Source organism: Strix uralensis, chromosome 5, assembly GCF_047716275.1.
Source record: "Strix uralensis isolate ZFMK-TIS-50842 chromosome 5, bStrUra1, whole genome shotgun sequence".
In the NCBI taxonomy this organism is placed as follows: Eukaryota; Metazoa; Chordata; class Aves; order Strigiformes; family Strigidae; genus Strix; species Strix uralensis.
This window is the reverse complement of record NC_133976.1, coordinates 33281186-33302445: the sequence shown is the minus strand read 5'-3', so window position 1 is coordinate 33302445 and position 21260 is coordinate 33281186. Positions and strand designations below refer to the sequence as shown.

The 21260-nt window shown below is 38.5% G+C and overlaps 1 protein-coding gene across 2 annotated transcripts in view; it reads right to left on the bottom strand.

Annotated features, from left to right (window-relative positions):
• PDZRN4 (PDZ domain containing ring finger 4) overlaps positions 1-21260 on the bottom strand; it is a 265473-nt gene that overhangs the window by 22005 nt on the left and 222208 nt on the right. For both annotated transcript variants that reach the window (XM_074869353.1, XM_074869354.1), the window contains one exon: positions 20760-20862. In XM_074869353.1, the coding sequence (XP_074725454.1) occupies positions 20760-20862 (103 nt within the window). The remainder of the gene's footprint in view (positions 1-20759; positions 20863-21260) is intronic.

Sequence of the window (21260 nt, the reverse complement as noted above, 5' to 3'; positions counted from 1 at the left end):
TGGCAGCAGTAAGAATTTGTAAGAATGTAATTTCCTTCTCTGAACCCCTTGAGATACATGCACACATGCACTCACACACACACACATATAGTTGTTTCCTCTTTGGGTTTTGTGTGCATGTAGGGACTGAACTGACAGTCTTCAAAATTCAGCATTTTAAAAATCTGTGAGAAACAATATTTGGAGATTCATGAAGGGCACTGACAGACAGATGGTGGAAGGAGAGGGACTGAGGACAGAGCTCAGGAGATGACAGCCTCCCCCTCTTTTGGGCACTCTGGGGGCAGCCGCCTCTCAACATGAAGATTATTCTGCTGCCAAGTGTCAGAAATCAATGCCAAATTGCTAAATCTTTGACTTGCTTCTTCTTTTCTCTATGTGGGCAGAACAATAATTCAGGGCATTGCCACAGTGAAGAAAATACTTTAAACTGTTTTGCCATAAATTATTTGGTTGAAAGATAGACATGGAAATTAGAATAAGGACTATCCTGCCTTGAAAGATCGGGATGCAAATTTCCAAAGTAGCTCATTTCTTTGGACATAGAAAAGACAGCAAAGAGGTGCAGGTCATGCTCCTGAAGGACTAAGAACTGGTTATACTGGTCATCCTCTAAAGTGAAAGAGTAGTGGCTCCCAGCTAAAGGCCATCATTCACTTCAATGATGGAAAACCAGTTTACAGGCTGTCAGTCTCAGGAGACATAAGACCAAACAAGGACCTGTCATCTATTTGGGGAGGGAAGACTAGGTTAATACTGTCATTTCTCTCAAGTGGTAGAGAAGTAGATTATAAATGTAATCAACTGGGCTGTTTGCTTTCTAGAATTGCTATTAAACTATTAAAGGAGACCTTGTAAAAGTTTGCATCAGTTTGCAATTCTAGTGGGTCTTTCTGCTAAGAGTAAAGCTGATGGTTTGTTAGAAAACAGACCATGAACCCTTTAGTGACCATTCTTAAACAGTAGCTTTTGGGGGCAAAAAGAGCTCTGAACTCTTCACATTTTCCATCCGCACACTGGAAAACAGATTACAGCCTAAGAGGGAAGTTGGTAAAGTTTCCTCTCACTGCACCCAGAAGATGTTGACAAGTTATTCATCTGATGACCCTGTGCTGGAATAACTGCACACATGGAAAGCTTACTCTGCCCCATTTTTCTTTGCTGGCCACTCTGTCAATGGTCTGTATTAAGCCATGCACGCCTTTGAATCCTTCCTGCACTTTCTGTCAGGAATAGCTACTCCCTGTTCAACACTGTTCAACCCATTTATAGCGTGGCTGAGCTCTGACTGTGTCTCATCACTGCCTGTGAGCCTCTCTCACCTCCATTTGAACCATCCCACCCTGGCACCCCTCTCCACCAACACAATCCTTCTGTCCTCATCTTCAAAGCCCTTCTCAGTTCACTCTTTCCCTAAGCAACCCTTTACCCATATTCACAGAGAGCAGCCTCGTTCACCCTTTTCTCCCATTTTTCCCTCAAACATTTCCATTCTCAGTAAGTGCCCACATCCACATAGCCCCTGCATCACCTTCCTTTTACTCTCACCTTATAACCCATTCTGTTAGCTCACCTACAAAAATCTGTAAAGAAATTACTGCCTGGTAAGCAGGAAGTCCCATCTACTAAAGTGACCACTTCATTATGTATGAATCATGTATACCGCCAGGCACTACTGAAATAACTTTTTATTACTGCCACTTTGTTTTCCTTCCTCTCTCTCATCTGCTGATCCTTTGTTTTGCCTTCTCACACTTCTGTGTGATGAGAAGAAATTTTTGTATGGGTGGGAAATAAGATAAACAAGAAATTAGAGCTCAATACAAATACAGCAAGCTACCCTATTCCCAAGGTAGAAGACTTTCAAAGCCCATGCAAGAACTTTCAGTGTTTGGAGGCAACCAGAGTTTGAAACTCAGAATACACTTAAATCTGATGTGTCCCTTGCCCAGGAACTGCTGGGGAATAAGTATGCTCAGGGAATCCCTGACGCTCTCTGTGATAATATTATTTTTGTTGAACTTTACCTACACTGTTCACAGAATTAGCAAAGACATTGAATTCTTTCCATGAAACTGTAACTCTCAGGCATCTCTGGTACAATGGAAGTTTAAGGAGAGAAACACTGACCCAGCTCTAAAGGGTTTAGAGTCTAGTTGCTGGATTCTATAATATTGTCTTGTCTCATTCTGTGTCCATTTTTCATTTTCGTTTCACTCATGACTGGCTGTGAAATGTAATAAAACTAGTTTACTATATGTATTGTAGACCAGTATAGCTAAGAAAGTTAATCAATTATTCAACATTATTCTATAGTATGACAACGGTAAACTCTCACTTGGCTACCTCAGGGCCAAACATGACATACTAGGACTGGGAGTCTCCTGAGACTATGCTGACAAGGAAACCTGCTGATGCCCTTTGCAATTTCATTCTGTATATATTGTGACCCATGTCCAGAATGGAAACCTTTAATAAGGAAACATTAAAAAAAAGTTACCATTGCAAATGACAGAGGATGAACTTATTGATACAAGTAAATGATTGCAAGATCAAGAAATGCAAATTTTCTGAAAAATCACTGAATGTATTTTAGATTATTGGGCATATGTTTGAGATTCTTCCCTGGATGATGCTCTATACTGAGGAAGGGAAATTTCCCTACCTTCTCAAATTCATCATAATTTTGAAAAAAAATTAGTAAGATATTGCCTCATAAGAAAGCTTTTTAGCAGGTTTCCAGACTTTTTCTGCCTTTAAGTCCCTATTCCTTGTTCAATTTTAACTGCTTTGGTGCAGTCATCACTTGTTGACTTGTTGTCCTTATCTATAAGCAGAAAACAATGCAAACACCACCAGAGTAGCAGGACATAAAAGAGTAAATGATTACAGAGTGTTTGAAAGGCACTGTAGAAATATTATAAATGCTTCCCTGTCTGCCTTTATAGCAATTGTTGCACACCACTAAAAGGACCAAGAAAGACTATCAAAATCATAATAGCTATTGAGTTCCCTTCACCCATACAGTATATCAGAGTAATGGGTCCCATGAACTCTGGTAACACCATTAGAAGGGACAGCATGGAATCAAAACACAAGAGTATTTTTGCTAAATGGATGGTGTGTGATCATTTCAGTTAACATTTAAGTCCTCATTACAATGAGAAAATCATCTCACTGTGAGACAGTCAAATACTAAATTAATTTTAATTAGTGTTACTCTCCAGTGTAACAGAACTGTGATTCATAGTTCAGGGTTTGTATTATTGTGACCTGTTAAGATAGAGGATCCTAAACATGTTTTGTTTATGATACAGTCAACTATTTCATTTCTTAGCATTAACTAGCATCTACCTTGTCCCATTTAATTCCATTATCTTTAGAGGAAAAGAATGTCAGCTTTTCATGCTGCTTATATATCAGGATAGTCCAGCCTGTAAAACCAAAACACTGTGTTTTCTTCCCTCTCCCCTTCGAACAACTCTCCTGAATGGGGAAAAAAAAAAGGCAGAAGGGAGAAGGGAAGTTTTGTTATTTACAGGTATGAAATTGCCTTTATATCATAGGTTTTAAATTAGGAGCCAACTCAACAGTAAACATACAGCTTTTAAAAAGGAAGTCACCACAGCATTCTGGAGAAGGATTCCTGCTTCACCAGAAGAAAGATAAAAAGCTGTCAATCTGGAAAAGTCCTTGTGTGGTGAAACAAACAATGCAATTCAGATATGCTTTATCTTAATCCTAAAATGTATGAAAGAGCTGTATCTTGGCTCAAGTCTCTAAGGTGGCTGTCAAATTCCATCTACAAAGCCCATAGTAATGTAATGTGTCCTAAGGCAGAAGAATTCAGAGAGAGGCAGTCTGTGGAGGTCTCTCTGGGTTCAGCAATTTTTCTGTACCATAGGATGATTACTAGTACCTCTTGGATCAAAACCAGACTACAAATTGTTACTAGTTGCTATTATTGCAACATCAAGGCAAAAAAAAAAAAAAAAAAAAAAAAAAGTTGTCTTCATAGCCACCCACAACAATGCAGTAATTGTCAATCAGTGAATTACTGCCCATGACTAAGTAAGTGGCCATGTGCATACTCTGAAACAACCCCAGGTGTGAGCTGAAACACCTCTATGTTCTACCCCTTTATGGACCATTATCAGGTAGAGTTCCAAAGTCTTTACACAATTTAATTCATAGTTGGGATGACCTAAGAGTTTGAAAATGCTAAAATACACCAAGGTTTAGCTGACAGATTTTATGATTATGTCCTGCTTTCCTCAGTTTCTTTCACAAGCACTTTGTAAAGCAGTGTCTTTGTGCCAGGCTAGTTATTTTGTGTTGTAGCCTTGACTGCAGTTTTGGAAGAAACCAAGGCTTATTGAATGCAATGAGTGGACCCAATATCTGATGATCCAAGGTGGAAGAGTGTAGTATTTACCATGAATTTTAAGAGAAAACAAAACCAAAATAATAAAGCAAAATAAGATGAGTAGTTACTTTTATCTTTGCTTTTCCTTTTTACCTGTAGTAATAGCTGAGAAGCTGTTTTAATGTTCATCTCGCTAATGGTATAATTGACAGAATGATTAACTGAATGAATGAAGCACAAAAGGCCAAGAACGGCATACTTACAGAATAGCTCAATGAAGAATTAACTGCGAAAGTACATTAAGGTCTGACTTATCTTAATAAATTGGTTATACTGAAAAAAAATCCTCATCCATCTGAGCTAGAGTCACTCTTCTGAAGTATAAACCAGAAGTGCACAGGGACTATAGGACTACACACACCTTAAAATTAAGATTCACTCTTCAGTATTGTTTTGTTTCTGCATCTTTATGCATGAGATCAACCTCCAGTTTATATACATAGCTGAATTTTGGCTGCTTTTCACACTTTCTGTCAGGGTTACTATAAGAAGGTTGTCCTGCAAAGTCAGATCAATTTTATCAGCTTCTTGCTAGTGGCTTCTGTAAACTATGGAAACAAAGCAAAGTTCACTCTCAACCTCATAACTGTGTTTGGTAATCCCAGCTCTGCAGTTCTTATCACATTACTGGGAGTGACATAAGCACCTGGATCATTATCAGGCATAGCTCCAGACAGTTGAGCATCCTGGCAGCATCTCACTAATCACATTCACTTTCTTGGCCTCTTCCTCCACATGACTAGAAGGATATACCTTTTCCAGGCTGCCAAATCATCGGTCATTTACATTGCTACCTTCTATAATATTTAATCTTCATAATGCCACACACTTGTCATCACTGGCACGTAATTCTGCTCATGAAATAAAAATAAATAATACAAACAGAACCAGAGCTATCCCTTCACTCTTCTTACAGGAACAGTTCAATCTAATGAAGTCCTAGGAGGGTAGAGAGCTAGCAGTAGAGCTAGTAAAAATTAATCTCAAATTCAGAAGTGATTAGAATGGCATTACACATTACATAAAAGATACGTTGTAAATGAGTGTAGGTGTAAAATAGAGGAAACAACAACCTGGGTTTGCAACAAAAAAAGCATCATCAGCAGAAAATTGTGTTCTTAGGCTTCCTCTTAAAACACCATTTATTTCACTTCTGAATTTGTGCCATGCAGTAGGAGTTGTGACTGTTATGTACAAATGATCAGGGTATGTACAATGGGTAAGACTACAAGACTGCTTGGTCTTTCGAACAAGTATCACATTTCATGTTTCCAACTCTCTTAGCTAGGCTTTGTTTAGCGGTTATGTCTTTAACAATGACCAGAAGTAATTTGAGGAAACTCAGAAAAAAGATGTGCAAATCCTTGCAACAGTAGAAGTCATCACAACAATCTATTTTAAATATGATGAATTATTTTTTTCCTTATGGGCTACCAATCTCTGTGGCACCTCCAATGTATATTCAACAAAGTGATTTCCTTTTAAGGTAGGCATTTTGTTTTTAGGCTTCGGGTGGGTGTTAAATATTTAATTGATAACTTGTGTGTGCATGTGTCTATGTGTGTGGAGGTGAGGTAGTATGTGTGTGTAAATTTATGCATATGAGTACATAGGTACATACAGTGTGTATATATCTGTGTGTAAGTGCATGCCAGGCAGGTCAGCACTGCAGAAAGTCTCCCCTGGCAATCACCAAACAATTCATTTAAGAGCATGATTGAAACTCTTCAAAACACAGTGATAGGATAGACACTTACAATGAGAAAGCAAAAGTGTCAGATGACCCCACAATTCAGAGAACCAGAGCCATGACATTTACAGCCATCTCTGGACTCTACCTTTTAATGACAAACCATGTAGAAGACTAATTATTAATCAACTGCAAAAAGAGAAATGGCAAAAGGAATTTTCAGTTTGCTAGAAAAGCTCCTCTGTTATAAGCTAAATCAGTCAAACATAAAACCCCTCTCTCACTTTACCACCATGATAACTGCATATTTAGGGTGGGCTACTGTAAAGAAACAGCTCACAGGAGAGGCTATATAGAGGAAACGCCTATCACGGTAGCTTTCTTAAGTATACAAATAAAAAAGTATCAAAACTGCCTGGGATTCTGGGGATGCCAGACTGAAGACAAATAATACTGCAGGCAAACAAAGGCTTCCTAGACCTGAGAACTATCCTAAGGCCATCAAGAATTACGCCCTCTTGTCAAAAGGATTTTCCAGGAAATACATTAATGTCAATGTAACACAGGCTAATTGTAGGCTATCTAGCAGAAGTATTCATCATGAAACAGAGTGTAATGAAACTGTCCTTCCCTTCACAGGTCACTGCAGGGTCCTATCACATTCTTTTCACAACTAATAAACTTGTATTTAAATGTTTGTAGTGGATTTAATTTACAAACACTGGCCACTTCCACTGGAAAAAGAATGCTTCGATCAGAAAGGCAAAGCTCTTAACTCCTCTGGTACCTTCACCCTGAAAGGTAACAAAGCATCTCAGGATTTTAGCTGATTATAGTTTAGTTTTAGAACCCATTCTGTAAATGTCTATGGAGATTTGTAGAGTTCAAGATTTCACTTTTAAAGCAACTTACATTCTTGAGTTGTGAAAATAACGTAAAGAAGTAAGTTCTTTTTCCCCCTCTCTCGCTCCCTGTATGTTCTGTTCTGCAGATTTTACATAGACAGGCACATCCACAATGTACTTGGGGGATATTTGGATGGAAATAGAAAAGCTATGGAGCAAGACAGAGCCAGCCTAGATGTAAACAAGCTGGAACTGCTGGCAGCTGTGCTGTTACAAATAAAATTGCATTCCCCCCTGTCTTCTCACTTATCAATTTTGACAGAAGACTGTCCTGACTTCTCATAAACAGCATCGAAAAGGACAAATCACATTGGGTGTCAGATTTGCCAGAACGGATTTGGTTGGTAGCTTACCACAAAGAAACAGAGGGTTATCTCCATTCCACATGGTGGGGAAAAACAATGCTCTGTCCAAGGGGTGGGGTTCTACCTTATAGGCTAAAGTCTCATTTAATCCTCATTTTTTTAAGTCTGGTTTAGATTTAAGAATCTCTGACACAAGATTTGTTTACATCAAAGCAGAAAGGAAAAATATCAGCAAGCATTTCTCAAATGCATAATACAAAAGCAAATACAACACAGAATGAGAGATATTTAAAAACAAAATCACTTTTCTGCTGATCTCTACTTTATAGCTACACTTAGAGCCACATGCAGCTTTGTGACCAGACAAAGAATGCTCTGGGACAGCAGGATGCTGTAGACAGTGATACCAGTGTTTAAAAAAGAAGAAAGAAAAATAAAAAGTAGTAGCAGAAAAAAACAGAATTAACATGCTGACATATAGGCATCTATTAATAAAATATCATCTTGGAACTGTGGGAGCTGAATTTGGCCCTGTAGCTGATGAATACTTTGATAATAAAGAAGCTCCACTGGATATGGGAATTCACTCTCTGCAGCTCTGGGGAGAAAATTTTTGGTGTGCACTGCACTTCTATGTAGGAAATCAAACAATGGAGTAACTTAAGGCATGGCAAGCCTGCCAGTGCATATTCAGCAGTCTGATGTGTGATGATCAGTAACAGTCTGATGGCTGTGAGTGGGAGGAGGAAGACACCCAAGTGTCAGCTGAGACTCCCAATGGGTGAGGACAGGGGGCGGACAGCAGTCGCAGAGCAGATGGGGGAAACAGGTTAGGCTGGATGAATGATGGAGCTGGACTACAAATGTGAGAAACCTTTGATCGCTGTGCTATGAACAAATTTAGTATTGCAGTGGGAGGAAGGGTCTAAGCATATGGGGATGAGATAAACACAACTTCTAATTCTGTGGGCCTCGCAGGCTTGGTGTGGCCTTTCTGATTTGCTTTTAAAGGGTATTTAAGCCTTGAGTTTAAAGACACATGGTGGACTTCACAGTGAGTGTATCTCATAAGGAAGTCAAAGAGGGGAAAAAAAAAATCCTTTACAGATTACAGGCTTCCTGGCTACAAAAAGCTCAACAGCTGCCAGTACATCCTCCAGGAAGTCACAAACATCCACTCAAACCCGAGTTTTCCCTCTTAGCTAGCATGCATAATAGCAAATCTTCAGATCCCTGTCAAAAAATGAATCCCAAACTCAACCTTTATGGGAAGTATTAAACATAAAGTACCCTAAATGCTATTAAAATTCTATTAAAAACCTTTTTTTCCTATTGTCTGGATGATCATACTTACTGGGAAGTAAAATGTCCTCAGCATACTTTGTTATTTCAAACAAGCCATGGTCTTACTTTTTTCCTTAATTCTGCCACCTCCCTATTCGTTCTCTTTATTTCTGTTTTTTTCCCATGGTGCAGTATGAATGCTAATTTATTAGAACTACTTAACTATATACATATATTTTCCTATGTTATATATGCATATATGTTTTCACCTGCTTGAGACCCAACACCCCTTCAGGTATGTTCTGCACTTGAGAAAACCATGAATTCTTGCTTTCTGAGCAGAGGTATCCATGTTGAAGGGCTTATACATAGTATTTCTCAGCAGTCAGCTTTGGTCCTTACTTTTGGTCTTTTATTCAATGTAAGTGAAGCTGTAAGGATACGAGAAGAATTTGAAGTATAATTAACTAGCTGATGATATGCAGCGAAGGATTTCCTTTTCACTGGATTCTACATTCTCATTTTCTTCTCACTGAACAAAGTAGGTGGGAATAGAGCAAACAAGGCAGAAACTGAACCTTATGGTAAAATGAGATAAGCACACTAGAGTAGTAACTATTCCATTGTGCAATGTGTGTGAATATACCAAACTGTCACACTGGCTGTCAGTCTCTGTATTCCAAAGGAGTCCTTTGCTTCTGGACAATTTTGACAAAAAATAAAAGAAGGAGATTTATTATTACATGTATTTGAAGAAAAAAATTCTGACTGTTCATTAAAGCTCCTATACTGACCCCCATATTGACTTTTTGGCTTTCAACATTGAAAAATAAGAGATACAGCTAATGAATCACTGGTCTGAGCCATTTAAGGGGTGGGGGGAGGAACCCTTCAAACTCCAACAAGTCCCAATTTTTTTTGCTTTCCAGAATTAGCTCCCCAATCTGTTTTCCAATGAAAATAGCTTTGACATAAAATGTTAGAATGGACCTTCTCTTGGTTATCAGGCAGGAAAACAGCACTCCACATCTGGCTAGAAGTCCATTAACTAATTAGGGTGCTGGAGCACATCTCCTATGAGGTGGGAGGCTGGGAGAACTGCATTCAGTTAGCCTTTTGAAGAGAAGTATCTTCTTAATAAGGAGGTCTTATTGCTTTCTTCAAGTACCAAATGCAAGGGTCCAGAGAAGTCAGAACCAGACTCTTCATGGAGGTGCACTGTGACAGCCACATGAGACAACAGGTATCAGTTGCTACTCAAGAAATTCCTATTAAATATTTAGGGAAGTCTTCTTACCATGAGGGTAGTCAAACACTGGAAGAGTTGTCCAGAGATGCTGTAGACTGTATACTCTAAAACGTAACTAACTCTAACAGCTATATAATCAGCATCCACTTTTTTGCCCCTCTATGATAGGCTCTCTCTGCAATTTCTGGACTTGCCTCAAATAGTGGTGCTTGAAAGCAACTTGGAAAATTTAGTGGTGACACCTACTGAAGGGAAGGTGACAATATGAACACATGACATCAGTGCTAAAATCTTTACAGTGACTACATTTCTGTTTGCCATTCTCTGTGTTGGAGACTAAGGTCTGGAAGGTATCCAACACCTGCAAAAGCTCTATGTACTTGGAAACCAGTCTCTGCACTTGAAACTGTCAGATACATCCTTCTCTGTCCATGAATGTCCTCTTTGATACACCATGGACCTTCTCAGGAGAAGACCCCAAAGTCTGGTGTTTTGATGACTCTAATGGTATATAAACATTCAAATCTGTCACACTTCAAAGGGTAAAGGAAAACCTGTTGAAAGTAAGAATTCTGATAAGATCAGGAACTTCAAGTTCCCAGAAGACAACTATTCCCCTTCCAAAAACCACATATGCTGCATCTGTTTCTAAACCTGATTCCCAACTCTCCTAAGTTTATTAAAGAGCTCCTTCACAGTTTAGAGCTCTTTCTAAACTGTAGCAACTGCCTTTTTCTAGCCAACAAACCTTAGATACACAAAGTCCAGAGGTTTATGAGTTGTCATAGTTGCAGTTCATATCAGCTGAGAACCACTTGGCATAATTAGCTTTCACTTTTCACAACAAATTTCACCTATTGGAAGTAAAATCATACTTTATTTTTGCTGTATTTCAAAATGTTACTGCCCAACACTTGGCTCTGTAAACATCATTATTACTGCTGCCTGCCTGCTTTGGGCCTGAAACGTGTCAGAAGATTTATCTGCCTCATCAGCACTTTCTAAACACCCAGGCAGCCAATTGAAATGGGGAGGCATAACAGATGTGCCAACATCTGCTGCAGCAAGCATTTATCTGGACAGCACAACATGTAGCTGTAGAGTCAAACTCCTAACCAGTTACAATTCCACATGTTTGGACAGCCTTGATCTACAACTGTGTGAAGGCTATTTTGGAATATTAATTAAAATCAAGCTGAAAATGTAATTTTTCAGTTTTAGACAGCTGTGAGAAATATATCTTCCTGTAATTCAGTTTATGCCTTTCAGACACAGTATAGGCAAAATACTATAAAAAGCTAAATTTAAAGTTGAGCTTACAAAATTAGAAATTCTTAGAAAGCACTAAGTTAAAATTTCACTCCATCCATGCTCTTATTTACTTTGAGATAAACACATATTAAAATATGTATAGTTAAAATATGCAAATTTTAATCATATACATGTCCCTATAAATCAAGCACATGAAGCGATAGGCAATGACTTTTAAAACACATTTTTATTTTCCTGGCACCAAAACGAGGACTATGGGTACCATATCCATGCTGAGTTTCAGCTGTTCAAACTTCTGTTGCACATGGAAATGTCCTCCACCCCCAAACACACACTTGTATAGATTGGTGAATTCGTGAGATGAAATACAAAGCAAACTCATCATCTGCTTTTTTGATCACAATACAGTTTCACCTGTATTCCTGCTCACCAAACCATGCCCTCCAGGAATGACTATCACATTCTCTTTGAAGAGCTGCCTCATTAAATAAAAAAGCAAACTTCCACAGAAAAGACCCCTCCTGTTTTTTTTGATTTCTCCTCTGAAGGCCCATCATGCATAATACTGAAACCCTGTTTAAAGTCCATTTTCTTGTAAAAGGTTCCCTCTTAGTAGGGGGATTTGGCCTGTGCTCTTGAATTTCCTAGGATACTAAGCTTTAAAATAGTGACATTATAATAAGTGACATAAAATAGTGACATTATAATTAAGCTGGTTATGGTTATACATGATGTAGGTTATTTTTAAAAGAATATGTAAAAGAAATTATTTTCTCCCATCTTTTGTCTGTATAGCTAGATTCCATATCTCCAAGAGAGACTACATGAACTTTCAAGCAGAAAGCATGTGAAAAATAGTATTAATAAAACCCTTAGAAACATTTTCACTGTAAAGCATGTACAGAGGTATGTGGTATAATAGTAAAAAAACCTGTCTAAACAAAGCATTTCTTCAAAACAGAAGATGTATAATCCACAGATTTTCATAAATATGAAAATATTGCCAGCACCTTTCTCTTCCTTTGCTGAGTGAAAAACACATACCATATGCTGTAATGTTGCCCAACAATAAAATGCTGCTGAACTAAGCTCACTTCTCTTCATTTTCCTGGAAAAACATAAGCTCTGACAACAAGGAAGAATTTTTATTAGCTTTCAGGTGAAGAGAGGAGTAACCCTGTGCTTGTTTTATGAAATCATGAAACAAAATGAATATCATTGACTTGATATATTATACTCCTGTTTTAAAACACAATAAATGGTAATAACTTTGATAAATTTGTCCATGTCAGTTTTGTGTTTTTCTCCCCATTCTCTCATGATCCTCTGTAGTTGTGGACACAGTTCAAAGCCCTAAATTGGGATATTCATTACTTAGGGGAGGTGAGATGACAGCAACTTCATCTGCTCTGAATGTCAGAATTTTGTGATGACATACAGTAACAAACTCAAAATTAACAAACAATGGTGGCAGAAACTACCCAGACATCCTCTTCCATCTAAATGATCCAATGACTAACAAGGAAGAAGAGTGATTTAATGGCCAAAAGAGAGATGCATTACAAGTAAAGGCTCCTGGGTTTTACTGCCAGTTCTGTCACTGACTGACTTGGCAAGTCTCTCGATATGACTGTCCTTAGTTCACCTGTTTGTGAATTCCTGTAGCAATACAGGACATAATAACATTGAAGAACCTCAGTGGAATGGTGTTAAGTTTAATTAATTTAAACTTGAAAAGTGACTTCAATTCTTAAAAGACAGATTAAAAAGTAAAAGGAAAGGACTACTCCTTTTGCCACTCCTTTGCTCATTTACAGTGTACAATTGGCCACAGTTAGGGAGAAATTACGTATTTATTATTATCTATGTGTAAATTATGCATCCTTAAATCCCCAGGTGTTTTAAAAAGTGCCAGTGAAACACATAATCTTGTGCTGTAGTATACCAAATGCATGCTAAAAGTCCTCTTTTAATTATTACACAGTGTTATTCAAAGAACTACAGCAAAAAAATGTTCCAATGCCACTTCTCCATTTTAACTGTGACCTTTCCATTTTTAGTCTGTAGTGACAGTCAGCTGGATCACAGGCCAGGTGTTAACAGCTCAGAATGCCTTTTGAGTTAAAAGGAAAAAGTCTTGAGGAAGGGTTTTAGAAGCCCTGATAATTGTCCAACTGAAACAACTCTAATAATCTATTTACTTGTCCAGGAGACTTCCTCACAAGCTTTTCAATTAATAGCTTTAAAATACAGTCCTTTTTTTTTTTTTTTCCTCTGGATTTGTATGATACGACAGGTAGGAATGGAAAAAAAAAACAACCCCAAGACCCCACAAACCAGAAAGACTCTCCTAAGCAACCAAGACCACAGATCACAGGCACACACATAGCTATTCAGTTCCTTCATGATGCTTCTTAACAGCAGATGCTATATAATATTAAGAATTGGCATAAAAATCAGAATAATGGTGTCAGTAAATGTCTCTATACCATGGGGCATCCATGATTCAGCCATAACCACTAGACAGTTACAAACTGATGGTCAGAAAATAAACAAAATACAGTAAGTCCCAGTTTATCTAAGCCCACTCTGAGCTGTCAGATCAGTCCCTCCACCACAACAGCAGCCACATAAGGTAAGGCACATGGTGAGAAGTATCTGCTTTTCCATTGAAAATCTACACCACACTTACCAGCAAGCCTTTTCACGTTCCCGTTACCACACCAGACAGGTCTGATGACAATGGAAAGGCACAACCTTGTCCACCATTTCAGCTCTTCTACACTGCAACACCCATCTCTATCAGGATCCTTATTTCTTGAAGCCTTCTTTTTTAAATTACATCTGGTGGTTGTTGAATTAAAAAACTGCTTTTTATTTGCTCAAGGCTCATTTTTGATTTATGCCAAGTTTTAAGAAGTTCATGAAAAAAAAAAAATCCAATTGCAATAGGAAATATAGAAGAAACAAGCACAACCTGATAGCAAGTCACAGAGGTATTATAGTGGTTCTGCCCATTCACATCACTGTCATCCTACCTGAACTTGGCTGGAGTAATCCCTGACAAAACAAGGTTTCTCTCGATCTCTCTCACCCCTTTATACTATTAAATAAAAACCATGACTTAACAGCTGTGCAGAGAAATTCCATGGTACATGTAAGGAATTTCTAGAAAACTCTTATGTAAGAAATGTTTTCCACTTTGATGGTTACACATCCATCTTCTGGGTTAGCTTCATTGTACAGAAACAGTCATCAGGTAACAAAACAAAAGAGTCTGACTGCAGCGATTGGAAGTGCTGGCAGTATGCACAGAAGCTGTTTCCATAAAAACTGTTTATTCAGGTGTTAGCAATTTAAGTGGGAGCTCCAATTGCATTGCCGCAAGTGCCTGTAATGCTCACACAGGAGTGTTTGCAGGCTATCACAGCTCTGAAGGGAGCTGTTACAGGCTATCAGCTCAGTAATCCTCATGTTAAAAAGGCCCTAAATATGTATTTACGAGATAGACAGATCTGTTTGGTTCACTGGTTAAATAATCCATGTGTTGAAAAGGCCTTAAATATGAATTCACAGGGCAGACAGGTCTCTCTTGGCCTATTACAGCAGTGGTGGACCTTTCAGAAAGTCACCAGAGACCACACTTTAGTATGCCATGAGGGCCTCAACCCACAAATACTTACACTTCCAAGTAACTTTCTTCAGATAAACAGCATCATTCAGACTGCTAATCTGAACAAAATTACTCCTCCTTTTGTTCTAAGGAAAAAATACCAGTAAAATCGATCACTTCAAAAGCATTATGTCACAGAAACAGGAAGTCTGAATTTGTGCCTGAAATACCTTCCCTCAGCACAGTGGGATGAGTGTTACAGGAAGAGTAAACCAATGTGCTACTGCTGCATTGCATCTGCTGCAATGCTCAGATGTGGTAAAAAACCTGAAGAGAACAGGTTAAAATTCTCCCCTATGAGAGTTTTAAGTGTTCAGCAAGAAGAGGTTTACACAAAACCTTACTCATGGCCAATTCCCAAAGTTTTCTACCTTTTCTCTCTTCAAGGCCCATTTTTAGTAGTTTGTGAAAACAGCTGACAGCATCTGATCCAGAAATGCTCAGGTCAGTAGGAAACCTTAGCAATTTCAGTGGGTTTGGATCAGGCCAGTGGTAAACTTAAAGGCCTAACCTACATTTAGAGTTAACAGATTTATGGGTGCAAATACGCATCAAAACATTTAAATGAATGTCTGTGCATAACCATAAATTAGTACTTACATTCAACACACATGCACACACATTTATTTCCTCATTCTGACCGAAAAATCTGTCCCTTGGGTCTACAAAGCAGAACATGAACTTAAGAGTATTCATTTTTGCCCTGAGGTATTAACTAACCCCCAGAGCACTGGGTTGCTCTGCTTAGGAGGAGATACTGATGATGGAGTAAAGCAACTTTCATATGAATCTTCTAATTTCCAGAAGTCCTATTTTCCAGAGCATAGGAGGAATCAAAACAGCAGGTGTGCAGTTTCTAGCTCATGCTCCAAGTTTCACAGAGGCATCAGGTGGGAAAAATCTCACGTGGCTTTTTCTCAAAATACTATGCTCTTTTGTGGCTGCTGTTTCCTGCAGGATCTCTGATCCTTTCATTGTCTGGACACAAAGGGCTTCATAAAAACTGACCACAGAAAGATGTCACTTGCACATGCCTCATGTGGTTGTCTGTTGATTTAGTGACATGCACTAACTTCTTGAGCAAAAAAGTAAAATAAAGAAGCTCAATGGTTTCTGCGACCTTAAGTGAAGAGCATCAGAGTAACTCGCAATTTCATATATGGTCAACTCAACCTTTAGCATCTTCCCCCAGTTACTGATCTTAATACTGCCCCAATCTGTCAGCACTAGCATTTGCATGCATTAAAACTGGAGTCATCGGACACAAGTAGGCTAACACAATGGCTGCCATTCTGCCTTTTTCACTCTGAAAATGCTAATCCTGGCATGGTGGACCGTTTATGTGGTTCTCCAGGCTCCTTGTAAGCTATGCCATTGTAATGAAGCACTCACTTGTGCCTTTGCCTAAAAACAAGAACAATCAGAGCTGGAAAGTCTTTTAGGCAATTATGCTGGTCGTCTTCGCATATCCACATCATCTAACACCCAACCTCCCTCCAAAACCCCCCCCCTCAATTCTGACAGGAAACTTCAGCCTACTCTTCCTCATAGATGCAACTACAGTTACGTTGACCCACTGCCATTCCTTCTAGAGGATGTCTACTTTTGACGTTTGTAAGAAGCATTCAGCTAGAAGTAAGAATGTCTTCCTATCTCAGATATATGAGATTTTAAAAGCTGTAATTCTGCAGAGATATTGGCTCTCACAGCAGAAACCAAACACTTCCCATTTTGCTTTTGCTCAAAAGCTACTTCAGTACATAGATGGTACGAACGTCTCTGCCCTTGGATAAGGACCTGTTGACTAAATGACACTACCTGCTTGTGCCTGCTTATAACTTATTTTCTTCTGCCCCTCCTATTGAAAGGCAGTCTCCTCAGACTGTGATGCTCAGACAGTGATGCTTTCTTTTGTCCAGCTTTGTCTTTACAACATTCTTTGGGTTTTTTTTACCTATTTTTTCACTTTTGCCATTTAAGTGACTTTCTTCCCTTAATTTCTCTATTACTGCCAATGTTCCAAACCATGTATATGATGTTTCTCTCTCCTAGACAGTAGGTTCAGAAATGTTATTAAAGAAGTTCATGCCCATTAGCTTATTTACTCCTCTCTAGCACCAGTATCCTCTGTTCTTCTTACAAGGACAAATTTTAGAGCCATGACTTACTGTGGGTTGTGATGCTTTTAGTCCTTTCACCTTGTTGGTACCAGAGACTGTGATGTATACTCTAACATCACATGATGCAATTCCAGCAGCACAACAGCCACTTACAGCCAGACTGGTTGGGTTTGTCCTGAATATCTTTGGCTCTCTTCCAGTGATATTGACTGCAAGTCCAACTGAGCATTTACAAATCGGTCAATTTCTGCTTTATCTTAAAAGTCCTCATGGGTATCTGGCTATGCCAGAATTGCAGATCTTTTCATCTCTTTCTGCCAACACTGACTGATGCTGGCTTTGACCCCTGTCTTAATATCTACCAACAATTCAGATGCCTTTTAGGACAAGTTTTGCAGCAGCAACATAAGAATACTCATGTTGGCTATCAGCAATCCCCCAGCTTCACCATCTTTCCAAACATTTGTTTAAGGTATGGTACTGTATGGAGCCTAGTGAGTCTCCCAGGGAGTTCATCCTTCCAAGACAATTGGCTCATACTTGAGTTCATTGCGCTGCGACAATCTGAGCACAACCCACTGTGTTTTTCTAGCTTACAAATGGAGTAGAAGAGTCTTGTGAGTGTCTAATCCTACCAAATCCACTGGCAAGTATAATTCCATATCCCCAGTACTGGCTATCCTGTGTGATCCTCCTGGTTGTTTCTTATGGTGGTAACTCAGGTACTTAAATGCCAAACATATCTGTAAGCAAGTTCCAAGCTGATCAAAGCTTTCCAGGACATTCCCTTTCCTGCAAAACATTCTTATTTACAGCACCTCAGTTGCTAGTCATCTTACTTCTTTACTTCCTGATTTGGCTGAGTATTTTGCATTTGTGTCTCAGAACTGATGCATTCTTCACTTAGAAACTATTTCTAGGAAATAATCAGGTGTTGCTCTAGTTCTTTTTCTGCTCACTATCTTGTTTCAATCACTTTCTGAAATCCCCAGGTATGGCTTTGAATCCATTTAAAAAGTACTAAGTTTTCCATGGAGACCTGTGAGCTACTCAACTGTATCCTTTTAGTACAATGGGAATGTTAATGTGCAGTTTGGAAACTGGATCATACTCCTGACACCAGGTGGGCTTTTTGCTGTGTGTGATTAGCTAGGGTTCACACCAGGAAGTTGTTTCGAAGAAAAAAACAGTGATAAAATCAGGGAGCACTGATACAATCCTTCTTCTACAGAAAGCACAGTAGTAACAATAAACCTCTTGCCCTAAACACAGGAGAAATCCAATGGTGGGAGACAGAGAATGCTTTGTGCTTCTTCCACCCAGCCTGCAGCACCCAGGGTGGCATGAGCAAAGCTTCTGCACCCTCTCTTCTTGCTGCTTTCACCCTTAGATGGTGGATGGACAATGCTGATTTTACAAGTTGTTGTCTTCCCAAATGCTTGAGAATTTTTTCCTTCCCTGATGCTGCTGCTGCAACACAGCAACCTGTGGAACTATGATGGAAATTAAATCAGGCAGCTGGGCTAGATTAACAACAACTCTTCCAAAAATCTGTTTTGAAAAAATATTGTATTACTTCTCACATCTGTTTCACAAAAAGTAACACTGGCATAACTGAGGGGCCAGATAACATCAGGGCAAGGGTAGGACTAAATGGCCACAGCAGGGTACACCTAAGCCAATACTGTTTAGAGACCTTGACAGCACTGGACCATAGCCTCTGCTCCACTCACTGTCCTGCTGCTTCTCCCCTGGATTGGCAACAGCAGCTAGTAAATCCCTTTTGACTCTGTCCTTTATGAGATTTTTTTTTGGATGGAGATATATGTATCTCTGGGGACAATGCTCTTAATCTTTCCAGCTACCTAGTTATGGCAAGGGAGCTTAACAATGTCTTACAAGGACCTGAAATAACAGATAATACAACCAATGAGTAAACTAAATCATAATACTACCATATGGGCTTAAATTTTGGGAATGTCTTTCATGTTTAGAGCTCTGCTAGCTAAAGGCTCTAAGATGTTCTTGTTTCTCCTTCAAAACTTTCATATTTAGTAGAAAGCATTCTTCTGAAAGGAAGCTAGACAGTTCCTTCCCTATTTAAATTTCACATGAAACACTATTTCAGTCCCTCAGTGAATTTGCCTTGGGCGACTGAATCACAGCTGACAGCAAATTAATGACTATGATGGTGTGATTAGTACAGATTACAGGCAACTGAGAACCTGCCCAAGTATTTGCCATTGTCACAATACTTATGCCAGCTATTATTAGGGATTAATAACGGTCATGAAGAGGACTTGATTGCATGAGGTAGGCTCTTTAAAAACTGTTAGTATTTTAGTACGTCACTGATATTCTGATTAAATGGTGAAAATTATTTTTATCTAAGTATTTTAAAAATATTTTTATTAGATGCTTACATTACTAATTTATTTAAATATTACTAGAAAAATAGTTTCTATTACATTTAAGGAAGAAGTACCATAAGCAAACACATTTGACATAGAAATTTAACATTATATTACACATGGGGAGTCAAAACAGAACTTAAGCTCTCAGACTGTTGTGCTGTGAGATATCACACCAAAACCCAACTGGGAAGAAATAATGATTTCACTAATCCCTAGCAATGATTTTTTGAGGAGTTCAAATAAAAGTTTGCTTGCTCTGATTGAGATTCACTAAGAAGATGTTATTTGATTTTTCTGTTTCCCAGGGGAAGAACTTCAGATTCCCCAGGCTGCTAGAAGGAAAGAACAATGTGCTGTACTTTCAATAGAACATCTTAGCTGCTAAAGACATGATAAAAGTGAACACTGCATATTTGCCAAAGCTTTTGCCTTAATTTCATTTCCAAATGTCAACCAGTTATATGAAACCTTTAAAAAGCTTTCTTAAGGTAGAGCAAACAGGAGGATAGGATATTTTCAATCTTGTATTAAAGATATTTAATTATTTATAATCACTCTTATTTAAAATACAGTAACTTGAACTTATGCAAAAACTCAGCACTGTTTAATAATAAAAAGAACCATCTGCTACTTATGCCTGTCCCTACAAGTATTTTGTTACTGGATGATAGTGGAAAACATTAAAAGCTAACAACTGGCTGACAAGAGGACTATTTAGATATTGAAATGAAAATCTAATGAAGAGCAACGTCACCAATCACATGTTATCATTTTGGGAAGCATCACATAATGTTTTTACAGTGACTCAGAAATACATTCACCGTTGTGACTGGAGAGTACAATGCATTAACAGCAAAGGGAGATTTGTGGTACAGAGTATAATTTGTTATAATTACAATACTTACAATGTCAAATATCAAAGAGCAAGTAATAGAAATCATATTCATTTTCAAAGTTGCAGCCTGATATTACAAACACTCAAGTACACACCCAAGTATCTGGAAGACTGATCCCTAAGGCATGAGATACAAGGCCAACTAATTCTTAAAATTAGTGGAAAAAAAGCAATCAAGCTTCCAGTTACCATTTTTAATTTTGGAAAGGCTTGCTTTAAAGTGTTAAAACTGCAAAAGCAAATCATCTGAGTTACAGTCTCCACTGCACAAAGGGGGAATATGTTTAATAATCCTCCTGGACTTGTATGTACCACCCACTGCAGAATTCTGGTTTCACATTTCATGTGTGTAGCCTAACCCCAGTAAAGCCTGTGACATTACACAAGTATAAAATAAAATAGCTTTTGGTGCCAATTTTTTAAGAAGTATTCCCACTCTTATTTTTCTCAGAGGACCCTGCTATCAGTTGTGTAAATACCATATCTGTAATAACAGAAAGAGAGGCTGCAGTGCCAGTGATCTTACCTCATACTCAAAGTCCTCTGCTCTATCTGCATCAGCAGGCAGGCTGGAAAGATACTCATTACCTTCATAAAATTCATGCTCCACTGGGTGAAGAGAATGGCAGCTATATGGAACAAAGCAGTACAACAACAGTAGATGAGACAATAGTTTTTTTTAAATTAAAAAGTGGTAAACCCCCACCACTTCTCTGTTGATTTCGCATCTCTGGAATGCTACTCTGAATGGTCTGATAGCCTGAAAAGAACTGTACCAAGAAGTAGCATGGGCTGGGTTTTTTTTTCAAAAGCTCATACTCTGGCTGAGTTCATTTTGCTGGGTCCATCTTTTGTCAGATTTACACAAGGTGATTTCTTAAAAGTGTCTGTTTTGGGCCAAACTACTTAACTGTGACAATCTGGGACTCCTTATGCTCATAAAGGTACCAAACTCTGGGTTCATGTGTTGTGTCACAGCTGGGGGAAGCTCACTAATTATCTGGATATTAAGTCTTGAATGTGCATA